This window comes from Drosophila melanogaster, chromosome 2L, assembly GCF_000001215.4.
Source record: "Drosophila melanogaster chromosome 2L".
NCBI lineage: Eukaryota > Metazoa > Arthropoda > Insecta > Diptera > Drosophilidae > Drosophila > Drosophila melanogaster.
This window is the reverse complement of record NT_033779.5, coordinates 159969-172949: the sequence shown is the minus strand read 5'-3', so window position 1 is coordinate 172949 and position 12981 is coordinate 159969. Positions and strand designations below refer to the sequence as shown.

The following is a 12981-nucleotide window of genomic DNA, read 5'->3' as shown; positions in this document are numbered from 1 at the left end:
CAGAACAGACGATACGAAATCTGTCTGCTCATCCTCGATCTCGTGAGTTAAGAAAACTGGTTATGCAAATGGGTTTGCCAGAGTTCAGTATTTTGAATTTTAATCGTGTTTCCAAAGGAAACGGCACAAAAAAAAATTAAGAAATGAAATCTAGCGTTCAAGTGCTCTAAAATCATAAAAGATTTAGGAGTACGATCTGTGTGGGAAGGTAGTATTAAAGAAAAAAGTTCCTTGACTATCAGATTCCCGTTACTCAGCCGAGATTACTGCATGCATACGGACGGACAGGTAGACATGCTCAGACCGATTCACCTAATGATGCTGATCAAGCAAATATAAATATAAGAAATTTATACACTTAATATTGCCTGTAACGCTTCCCAGAATGTGGTAGACCCATTTACTTAACGAGTAAGGTGTATACAAAATATCATAATAGTTATTTATGTTAAAAAAAAAATTGTAAGAGCAACAAGAGTACTCTAAAAACATCATACAACTAAATTTGGGCGTCGTTTACGGCCGGTCTTGGCAAAATCGATCGGGATTAAGAATATAAGATATATACATATTACTTAGGATATAAAAATATTACTTTAGACAAACACCTCACAAAATTTGTAAAAAAAAAAAAAAAAAATTTTCCTTGCAATGTATGAAAACGCGTAACAACACTAACAACATAAACTGGTTTAAATAGCCAACCAGGAGCAGCGAGCAATAACTGAAGAGAAGTCAGTTGGTACCCCTTTTTTCGAGACTAAACTATATGGCGCATATATTGAAGCAAGGAAAAATAATTAAACCGAAACTACCAAATTACTATTCCAATGTTTAATCTGCACCAAATTAAAACCAAGCTTAAAATAAATAAATAATTAAAAGAGCATTATTTTACATCGATCAAAAAGATATAAACAAAATATTGATTTATGCCAGAATAATTTTTCATTTGCCTGTATTGGATAATTATTCTGGTCTGATATGCTCTTTTCTTCTTTTTTCTTTTCCGCTGGCATCACGACGAGACTAACATTATGTTTTCTGTTTTTGTTTTGTGAGTTGGCAGCACCTACGTGAGCCGCTAACCGGTTTCAAGTCTCAAAGGTAACTTGAATAACATTTAAACTTACTGCTGGTTTCTTTATATTTTTCTGTCTGTCTCCTTGGTTTTTTTTTCAACGCACAACAGGTACATTCGTTGTTGTTGGTAGGTAACAGTCAGAGCTGAAGGTATACACGTATGGTATATACGGTGGCGGTATGTTTATATGGAGATTTCCTCAGTCTGTTCTTCTGTCATTCTTTCCGCCTGTGTTTGCCTTGGTCTTTTGTGGCTCCTCGAAATGTATATAGTCGTATATACATATTTGTGATTCGCTATATAAATATACACGTATGTACTGGCCGTTCATGGATACCATGACGAAAGAACTCAGCTTAAAAGTGTTTTGCATTTGCCTTGTCGTGTGTCTTAAAATCCAGTATATAGATAAGTATTTACTAGATATATTTCACGTGTATATTTATGGTTATTTATATTAAAGATTGCTTGCCATTCTGATTGATCCTTTTATAAACAGATATAAAAATAAAATTGTGCAGATTAATTTTTCTTGTTATGCTACTTGTCAAATGAATTCCGAAATTTCTTTCGAAAATTTTTTATTAAGTTGGCAGCAATCGTGAAATATAAGAACATCGGCTTGTGAAAGCTACTATTATTATCATTTTCTAGCCTTTGTGCAATGTGTAGGCAATTACTATTTGATGCTCACTGGTATTTACATTTTTTAATTATTGTGTAAATTTATAAGTTTAGATGCTCAAATTAACAATGCAAATCCGGTGCTTGGCACGACTTAGAACCGAAGAAAAAGAATGGACAACCAGAATATCAAATTATAATAAAAAAAAAATCCCCAAAGAGTTGAAATGATTTATTAAGATCGAGATAACTAAAAGTAACCCAGTTGGGATTAAAGGTTGCTTTTAACTAATTCATCCTCATAAATTCAAAGAATAAGTTAACGTCAAACTGTTAAAATTTTGTCATTTTGTTATTACTTCATTCGAAGTATGCAATTTGCTAATCAGCCTTAGTAAAAGGCCACTAGCCAACCTTAATGTTTCATTCCCCCTTATCAATCACTTAAGTTCTGAAACCATGTCGCTAGATAACCAAATCCTTGCAAAAGATTTAGAGCTCGAAACATGCATCATATTAGCCAAATGACTAATGGATTCTTTTAAACAGACTATTATTATTAGACTATTAGACTATTATTATTAGAACAAACTGTTAACGTTCCTTATGTAAACACATACAGAAATGCTTTTCCCCACTCTGCGACGAACTCGCCTACAGTTAACGTAGTACGTTACTCACATGTTTAAATTTCTTATCAGCAGGACCCTTATCTAATCGTCGGAGGGAAACGCAGTTGTTCATCATATATAAAGTATGTACAGGCCTATATAAACGCGTAAGCTTTTATGAGCTGATAAAAAGTGCGACTCGGACATTTAATATGATATGATAAGTTCTTTGTTAACACTTAATTGAAAAATAGATAAAATACGATAAACCGCCTAAGTATTACAATGCAACTCTCAAAATATTACTTTACTAGCTGTTGAAATTAATTCAAATTTTGTGTATTCTAACTATTTTTGAAATTAATGTTACGTCATCGTTAACTAAATAATTGACAAAAGGACAAAGGACACAACAAAAAACATGTAATTTATAAATTAAAATGTTTGAAATGATCTTTCTAAGTTCTGTGATAAGATATACTTAAGCCTCCACGAAATTAATTCATATTTAACTATCTGAACGTGTGAGGAGTTAAATAAAATGTTTCCTATGTAACTAAGGTGGTTTTATTTACTGCTTTATCAGGATGACACACATACCGCCGCACTGTATTTGGTATTTGGATAGTTATACTTCAGCAAAATCCTAAAGATGTTTATTATACGAATAAAATCAAAAGTTAGTCGTTAAGAATGTTTACTATCGTCGTTTAAAGATAGAGATACACACACGCACTTATTGTTTATAACGGCAGATAAAAGTCAAAGTAAGGGATATCTAAACCGATAGTATTTAATATATGTACAGCAGCCTGAAGAATTTGCACTGTTAGACAGAGAAAAACACAATAACTCGACCCCATTTGCAGCGGCCAAAGCCACAACAACGACAATGTAGAGACATTTAAAGGCAGTTGCAACCACTTTGACTGACAGCTGCAGTTTAATATCGAAAAAACACAGGAAAAGCTCTGAGAAACTCAGAAGAGCAACGCAGAAATCTCGCAGAAGAAGCGAACGTTGACAGTTCGCGAACTCAGTTTCAGACGGCAAGTTGGTCTCATTCTTCAGCCCGAGACAAAAACACAAAGATACGCCAGCTGCAATAGCAATAAAAATAATGAAAACTAGTTGCAACTAGTGCAAACATCCAAACGGGTTTCACTCTGCTTCAACAGCTGCAAGCTGAAGTGGGTGTTCTTCGTTTGTCGGTCCTCTTCCATCAGTATAGGTAAATTTAAAGTTGTTCGATGGAGAAACACAATTCGGTGCTTAGGCGATTGTATGATGTCCACAGACTTTAAAATCTAGAAAATTCATGTAGGACTCATTTGTACTTTAATCACTTGCATTCAAAATATAAGCAACAGGAGAGCACGCTATAGCCGAGTCCCTTGACTATTAGACTGCGAGGGAGACATTAAAAATTACAGTCCGATCTACGTTCGATGTATTCTTTTGGGCGACTTAGACCATATGGTTATTATAAAAGTAATAAATGATCGAAACAAGCCGATTGCTAATATGCTTGATTTTATGTGAATTAATGTTGGAAAAATTGCAATATTATTTTATTGTTTAGATATATTAACATATTTAATATAATGTGCCTCAGGCTTAATTTATTATATACATATGTATAATTCAAATTGATTCCAAGGCACAAAATATATGTAATATTGTATGTGTACAAAAAAGCAAATGTGAAACTTTATGGGATAAAACAAGACCTGCACAACCCAGCACAAATCAAACGATATAGATCCAAAAAAGGGTAGAAATATAGAAACCAGTAACAACACATGGTTTCATTTATAGAATTCAGTTCCAGAAAAAAGGGGGAAATGTATTTTGCCAGCGTTGTATATTTGCATTCGAGCATTCTTTTTGCCTTCGCATATTGCACAGCTGCTTGTTGTTCTCATTTCCCTCTCCACCACTCATTCCCTTCTACTTTCATCCACATATTCCACTGCTCCGATATTACGTTGGGTGTATTTTATTTTGAATGTCAAAGTTTCTTTGGTGCTGGATAATAAACAGGCGCAAGCTAAAGGGGTTCTTTGAATGCTTCCTGAGCAGAACAAGTTTAGCTTCATTTTCCTCTCGGTGATTCCAGAATTTGCAAAACAAAGAGCGAACAAAGCTCAAGGTCCGAAGACCGCTTGGCGGGAGCAAGAAGTAACATAAAATAGAAAATGGAATATTGAGAACAGAAAAAGCTTTGTCATCGAACCATGAAGTTTGCACGCCGCAGATAGTCGCAGAACAACCATTCAAGAGTTCATGTACATATGGTTGTATCTCTCGCATTTTTCTGGACAGTTTTTCCCATTATCTTTGCAAGTAGCTCAGCTTTTTCTTTGTGCTAGCCACAGTCAGACAGATATGTGGAGGGATTCGGCAGACATATGTATGTATATTTATACGGAATGAGTGTTAGCTTATGAATGAGGCTGAAAGCGAAAGGCCACTGTAAAAGTAGCGAGTCAATTTACATTTGGCAAGATAAGAGAGCAAAATACAAACCAACGAGTAAAGTAAATTTTCTAAATTATTTAGTTTAAAATGTTATATAGTTGAATAAAGATGAAAAATATTCACGTGTACAGTTGGAAACCCTTCTTTCTACCTGTTGCATACTCTTCAACAAATTTAGAAATGTAAGTAGAAATTTAGTGTGTAAGTAACATATTACGAAGGAAGACAATGACCTCTCATATATATTTCTACTTCCGAAATGCAATGAAAGACTGACCTCTCATTGGCCAAATAAAACAAGACAAGTCATAAGAGTTGTAACGCCCTCTCGCCAACTAATCAAAATCAATTAGCAGAGCAGTACTACATAAATTACAGCAGAACACTCCGGTTGGACTTGTGGTGTCTGTGTCTCCCCTTCTAACTTTTAATGTTACAGTTATTATTTGATTGATTGATTGATTTTGATTTTACTTCTTCATTTTCAATATTTGGTGGTCTATCAATTTCCAATATTTCACTCTAAAATTGCAGGAATTTTTAACACGCTAGTAATAGAAATATGTAAAGTTAAGTAAAGTGCATTGTTAATATAAAATATTGTTTGCGGTCAACTTGTTATTGTTGTTATTGTTCTAAATGGTCAACTTGCAATTCTTGTGGGTTTATTTATTTATATTCATTGTTAATTAACATTATTATATTTTTATTTACACCGTTTAATAAGCTAACAGGGAAAAACGACGAAACGCAGTCCAGAAGTTATGGTCGCCGCTGTAAAGGCGATAAGTGGAAAAAATCGAAGTAATTTTCATTATAAATACAGAAATTATTGTCAATCATTGCAATTGCAGTTGAGAACCCTCCCATATGGCAAAAAATAAATTAAAAAAATGGGATTTTGGTATTTGCTCGGGTGAAATCTACCAGCAAAAAAGTAAAAGATAGAAATCGATTTATTTATTTATCAAAGATGCGGGAGGAAGCTGAGAGGACATTTCCTCTCTTTCTTGTCCAATTGATTAAAAACGTATTTTTTTGCTAATCAGACATGGACTTTGAATTGTACAAGTGTGCGAATATCTGTGTGTGCATGACTCATTTGCAATTAAACGACAAAAGCGAGAGAGCCAAAAGGAGAATGAACGGAGAGAGAGCAAATTTTAAGTGCCGCAAAAATGTCAGCATAAAAATAAAGTAGTCGCTGTTATAAAGGCAGCAGAGGAGGCATAAGACGGCGACAATAACAAGAAGAGGAAAACCTACAAAGGCAGCGACCACAAAAGCAAAGATACAAAAATCCATACTCAGATACATTTACAAAACTACACCACACACAAACAAAAACTGGCTCGCTCGCACACATACTGCGGCGTCGACGTCGACTGCAGCAGAGTCAGAGACTGATGTTTACACAACGTGCGGTATATTTGCAAGATACTCGTCGAACAACAAGAAAAACAGCAGCAAATGCTGCTTGTATTTTTTCTTTCTTTTTTTCGACTCTAATTGAAAACAAGCAGAGAGTGTGTGTGTATAGAAAAAACAAGAAAAACAAGCACAGCGAGCGTCTACAGCTGGCTCTGGGGTATTATTGTATCTGTAGATGCGAAATTGCAAACCCCACCAACAGACAACGTTGCCAAACTTCAGTGTATTGCTTTTTTTGTTTTTTCCTTTTTGTTTTCTCTGCAGCTTTGTAGCCGCGTAGCCATAGTTTGCGTACATGGTGTGTATCTGTGCCTTTGTGGCGCGGCGTTCTCTCGCCTAACGATGAAAATTGCTGCAACAATGTCGCTTAATTTTCATGCGGCCAGCAGTGTTATTATGTATGCACCTGATCGGGCCTTTATGATAGGCCTCAGAAAGTCGAAAAACCGGTTAGCTTCGTCCACCAGCCCCCTCGTCATCATCATCAACCATAGTCCAACCCAAGTCCAGGCCCCAACTGGTTATTATTAAACAGGTAGAAGAACACCAAAACCAAGCCCAAGAGAATCCGAGCCGTCTTCATCATCCTTCTCCAATTTCCTTACTCGATATCACGTATGGCTGTTTTTACAGATGCGACCACAAGTTTATTTTGCTATGCTATGATTTTCCCAAATCGCAATTCCTGGAACTGTATATATAGTTCGCTGAATTAATATAATCAACTACTTCCGAGACAGAGAATGATATTTGTGATTCCAACCAATTTATGATGGGTAACATTTATGTATATTTTGGACAACTTCTGTATAAAAATCAATATTTTTAAGCCCCTCCGTCAGCTCTTTCGGAATATAATCGATTGTTGCTGTGCATTCTTTGTGCTGGCTCTGTGCCTCGACGCTCGGTCTCACGAACACAGGGCCAAACAATCTCATACAATCGCCCCTTGACGATAATCTTTTGTGTCTGTCCGGTTCTTTAGCACCTTTTGTCAACGAGAAGTTTGGCAACGTTGCGCACTGTAGAGACTGTTTCACGGATCCGGAGATTTTGCCTCATCTCCACTTCTCTGGCTTCTGCTCCAGAGTTTAGCTCATCTCATGTGCGAAATAATTTGGGAAATTTCTAATTTCCCATACAAATGCTTCGCCGTCTCACGCCTTCCCGCCTCTAGACCCCTGCCTCTTTCGAACGACTTCGTCACGTTCCCTTGTGATATCTCAATCCTCGCATTGCATGACTCTTTTTCAATTTTTTGCTATTTTTGTTTTTGTCGTTTGGTATTACGACACTGCTCAAAAAACAATGAAATGTGCAGTGCCCGGCATAAATATGTAAAACAATAGCAACGAAAATCAACTATAAGAAAATGCATTTGTTATTGCACAACTGGCTGGAACCAACATAATAATCACTATATACTCGCGAAATTATTTCTTACGCTAGTGAACGTTCGAGAGCAATATTTTGAATTCATATACTGCTGGTTCAGTTCCTGTCGTCGTTGGATGAATGGGATGAGTAATCATAGACCCCGTACGGATCTTCTGTAGATTAAAAAAACTACCTAATCGGACCACAATCAATGACTAAACTTTTGAATAATAATAAAGTACGATAGTTCAAAGTATGGTAATTATTTGGAATAGTAGACAGCTAACTTGCTATAAATATACGATAATTGGGTTCCAAATGCTGTATCTCTAATAAACTATAACTTTAAGAAGTCGTTCCTTAGATTTTTACTACTCTGGTCTCTTTTTAGTCTCTATCTAATCTATATTTTTGACTTTGAGAGAGGAGAAATCTCAATGCCATCAAGAACAAAAGGCGGGCAACGCAAACTAAATATTTTCTCATGTAGCACAACAATAAAATAAATAACAATAAAGAAAGCCAATCTAACGAGAGCAACAATTGTAATTGTAACATGACATTGAAACAAGTCAAAAACATTATAAAGCAATACATACAATTTCGTCTACATAAAATCGTATGTAGATCATTATTATTTTTGTTTTTGCTTTCTGCCCATAGCGTGCTAAAAAGCCGAGCACGAAATTCAATTTAATAAAGTAATATTAGTTCACGTTGATGGGGTTACATGGACGAGGTGAACAGCCAAGGAAGAACGAATACTAAATTTCAAAATCAACAAAAATCTTCAACGTCTTAAAAAAAGTTTAAGTCTTCTTCTTTTAATATTCTTCTTCTGCTTCTCTTTTTAATATTTGCCAGCTACCAATGAAATTTTGCTCAGTGTCAAGTACTCAAGAAACAAATTCGAAAAAGAGTAGATAGAAAAGTGCGTAATTTAGGGTTGCAGCTGAAAATATAATTTTATTTTTTGCTGTTTATCAGTGTTTCATGTGTTTGCTGGTGCCTCACTTATTTACTTAGGCCACAGGGTTCATTGTCAATGTCAAAAAACAATTACTGTTTTCAACCCGCGACGATTCCACGATTTCTGTTGGCAATTACCGCAAAACTATTAAATGGAGCTTTGCCCTCTGTTGTCGTCTTTCCTTGATGCGGGCTTAATGCATCAGCAGCCGCCCTGAAAAGAAGCAAATACAAAATGTGTTGGTCTGGTCTTTGTTTTAAAGGAAACCAAATTAATTTTTGCTGTGGCTAATGAAGCAATTAAGTCATTTTTCTTTTGCACTGAACGAAAATTTAAATTTAATAGGGGACCGTAAAACCCGTTTAACTAATAAAAGAAAAACACAAAAAAAGCAACCTAAAACCGGCAGAAAAGAACAAGTTGCTCAGAAAAGTTCTTTAGTTTGGGCCGAACATCACATAAACAAATCACAAAAGTTATTATGAAAAAGTATTACGCAATAATAAAAAGGAGGCATTTTATACCTGTATACCTGGGGGACAGTCTGTCTTCCCTCAAATACTTTCAATTCATCACCCAACTTTCAGTTCATTTAAAAGACAAACAAATTTGTGACAATCTTAAAAGGTTTATTGAATCTCGAGACAGACTTATGCAAATCCGAAACATAAATGCACAACTAAAGGTAAAAAAAACGTAGGGATCTGTGGGATATCATCAGAGCAGCAGCAGCACCATTCCCATATACCGTATTCCCATTACTTCCTACTAATATCAGTTCCTGACTCGCATTACCTCTTATGTGTACTCGTTAGTCACTCACACACAACCCTGCCAGGTGAAACCCACTCAGGTTAGATACTAAGATAGAAAAGCCAAGGTAAAAAGATACGCACTATTTTTCGGGCATGGCCAGCCATTTGCATTTGTGCTTCACGCATTGCCTGGGTTGGAGGTTCGTTCGAGGAAGGGGTAAGAGAATAGCGTTCTGACGCAGCCAGCTTAAAAATTCATATCACACAGACTTTTTTATATCCCAACGTAATGATAAGAGCTAGCTCGCGTGGACAGTCGCTAACACAGGTAGCTGTTAGTGGCCTACGCTGACATTTTCTAAGAGACATTATTTACATATATGTATTTATATGTTTAACAATTTGGAGCTTGCTTTTTTCGGTTTTATATTTGCGCCCAAATGCACCCGCCAATACTTTCGAGAGTGCTGGTCTCGGTGTTTGAAGTGTCGTTAAAACTATTAATTTAGCTATATAAAAATTCGATGAATAGATAGTTCAGTAAGTATATACATGTATATCATATTATTTATTATATTAAATATATCTTATGCACATTCTTTAAATAAGGCTTACCTTTTCAATTTTTGATTATTATTATTATTGTTGTTATTGTTGTTGTTATTTATAATGGTGCTGCTATCCACAACGAACTGTTGTTGCTGTTGTTGTTGTTGTGTCGTAGTAGTTTCGGCTAATTTTCCAAAACAAATGTTACGGCTATTGTCGCGTACCATGTTTCGACAACGGAACATTCGCAGCAGAATCTTCTTCTATTTAGGAGGAGCATTGCGTCGTATGCCGCGAATGGAGGGGCATCATTTTAAATGGGCGCCCTCCTTCCCATTAAACATTATGCACTCTTTTTATATATTCCAGTGTGAGGATTGTTAAGATACTCGGCTTGTTTGATTTAAGAACTTTTATGGATATTTTTATTTTATTTTCTTTGGTAAGATTTCCGCTTCACTTGCACATTTTTAACACTATATAACGAAATGGGGATAATAAAAGATAGAGGGAATATGTGGGTTAGATCCAGCGGACACTAATTTTTATTTTACACTGCACGTGCACTTTATATAGAAGCTTTTTCATTGTGATTACAATATTTGACTTTTTCTTAAAGCGATTTACTTTATTACACAATTTTTTTTTCCACTAATGCCAATTTGCCTTAATTTACCAACTAAAAATACGCTTTTAATTTAATTCAACTAGAGCAATTTAAATTTATTGAAATTTCAATGGACCCAAGATATGTTCTCCTCCTTTTGCCTCAATTTAAGCACGGAATACGGCATGTACTAAATATACATATGTATGTATGTATATTCAAAGATAAACTTCTTGTATAGGGCCATTTCCTTTGCAACAATACGAATGCGAGAAGGTGGAAAATGCGAGCAGCGACGTCAGCAGCGCGTTATTATAATCCCCCATCCCCCGTAAAGAGGGTTGGTGGTACAGCATGTTAAAATTCCATGCACTAAAGAAGCATGGAAACTACAAGAACAACACGCAGTCGACGCTGAAGTTTGGCAACGTTGCCGCGAAGCGCCATTTCGCTTGCTCTCGCTCTGCCTCGCTGCGGCTTTCGTGAAATGAGGCAACGTCGCTTTGTTTGCTTATAATTGACGTTTGCCGTCTGACGTGGTTGCTAGAGCGAGATAGCCAGCTGTTGTTGCTGCTTCAGCGCACAAAGTACATAGGGTGTTTGGGTTTGTGTGTGCGTGCCATATACTCGTGTACATAAAGAATTTATAGCTGGTACTTTTCTCTCGTACATGGAAAACGAGAAACTCGCTGTGTATTTATAAATGGCTATGTGGTCATGTGGTGCGCTTCTTTTGCTTTGTTATTGCACGTTCTTCCATAATTCGTGTAGTTTTGTAGCTCTAAATCTCCTACGTATTTTCTTTTGGGGCGCAGCAGGAAATCACCCATACATCTGTCAATTTCCTTGTTGGTGTTCGTGAGCGAACAGCTATATTATTGAGTGCCCTATTTGTATCTCGCTCTGATGCACGGAATAAGCTCCAACGGTGCCGTGAAAGTTTCTTTGCTGCGACGTCGCTGTTGCCGCGCTGCTCATCCAAACTTGGGTTCGCAGTGCTACGCGATTTCAGTCGATTTGTAGAACTGGTGGGGTGCGGCTCGCAAAAAGCCTCTACTATAGGGACCCCTACACGAAAATCCCACCTAATTCGCTAATTGGGCAGCCAGGATAGACGAAGATTATTCCGAAATTTCTCCAAATGCTTGGAATAGTTTAGTTTTTTAGTTTGCCATTTTGTTGTACATCTCTTGAAATCTTCATTCCCTCCAAAGGAGGAAAAAACCCATTAAAGACAGGCGATTCAACTAGAACTCATGAATATTGTCAGCAGCAGCAAAGAGAAAACCAGTTTTAGTATGTGTTTAGTAGTATCTGCTTTTCGTGTTGTGGCTACGTGACCACACACCAACAGCATTTACCAGAAAGAGAGCGCTAACTTTGTAGTTTTCCTCTCCCCAATCTCACACACTAACGGGATGCCCTGTGCGCACGCACACAAAACGGGTTAAGAAAAAAAAAAAATAAAAAAAAATAAAGACGCTGTACTACATCGCTTCATCTCGCTCACACAGCAGCTGAATCGATTTTTCAAACGACACGACAATTTCTCTCCTGTTGTCTCGCTCTGACGCCCGCAACAATGGCTGCCCCGTACCCATTGCTCCCTTGCGTTGTTCGTTTTTGTAGTTTGGAGTCCGCGCACACACGCAGTATTTATATTTATATATACGGGTTATATATAGTCGCCATGTTACTTTTTCGAACGTTGGGGGAGCTGTCAGCCTGGATTTTTCGCTACAAATTTCCAACGTCTCTCACTGCCGCTGCTTCTGCCGACGTTGCACGTCATCCGTTTTAGTATGTATGTGTGCTTTGAATTTCTGATGAAATTCTTTGCTTTCGAGTTAATTGCTGCCCGCCGTCGGCAGCAAAAAGCCTCTGCCTCGGTCACTGCCTCTGCCGGCGTCACTACCGCAGAGCTCACTTTTTTGTTGTGCCAATTTTCTTTGTACTGGTGTTCTACCAACTGCTTTAGACCGCCCGAAGAAGAGGAAGAAAGTTTTGCTCTGTACAGAATATTTTCTGGGAGTAATGGACGATTTCGAACGACATGTCTAACCTGACTTTTGTCCGAAATCAGCTAATGCTTATTAAAAGTATTGTGCTCCTTGCTAAAAAAATTATAAATATATCTTACAAAAACACTATATATCTTACTATATTAGAAAATTCTGAAACCACTTTTATTTGGATTGTTTGTTTATATGGTATTTTAGTTGATAAATTATGACGTTTTTTGGTACGGGCATATTTTCCTTTAATTAGACATTTCATTGTGCTAATTTTTCTTTTATTGGACATTTAGTTATGCACTTATTTAAACACATACCCAAATTTCAAAATACATGGGCTTTTATTGGGTTATCACATTATTTCCGTGAATGGATTATTTGCTCCATTTATGTGGATTTTCAATCGAGTGATCCATTCTTACCATTTGCGTTGAGAGCTGAAATACAGATAATGAATACGTTATTTATACGATATAC

At 36.6% G+C, this 12981-nt stretch overlaps 1 protein-coding gene across 5 annotated transcripts in view, besides 1 other annotated feature; it reads right to left on the bottom strand.

Moving 5' to 3' along the window:
• Positions 1 to 12981, bottom strand: part of spen (split ends) — a 44366-nt gene that overhangs the window by 30448 nt on the left and 937 nt on the right. For 4 of the 5 annotated variants that reach the window (NM_079979.5, NM_001272873.1, NM_164374.3 and 1 more), the window contains exon 2: positions 9949 to 10358. In NM_079979.5, the coding sequence (NP_524718.2) occupies positions 9949 to 10127 (179 nt within the window). In that variant the 5' untranslated portion in view covers positions 10128 to 10358. Of the gene's footprint in view, positions 1 to 8715; positions 8792 to 9948; positions 12942 to 12981 lie in introns of all 5 variants that reach the window. The other variant, NM_001272875.1, reaches the window with a different exon arrangement.
• Positions 226 to 258: a mobile genetic element.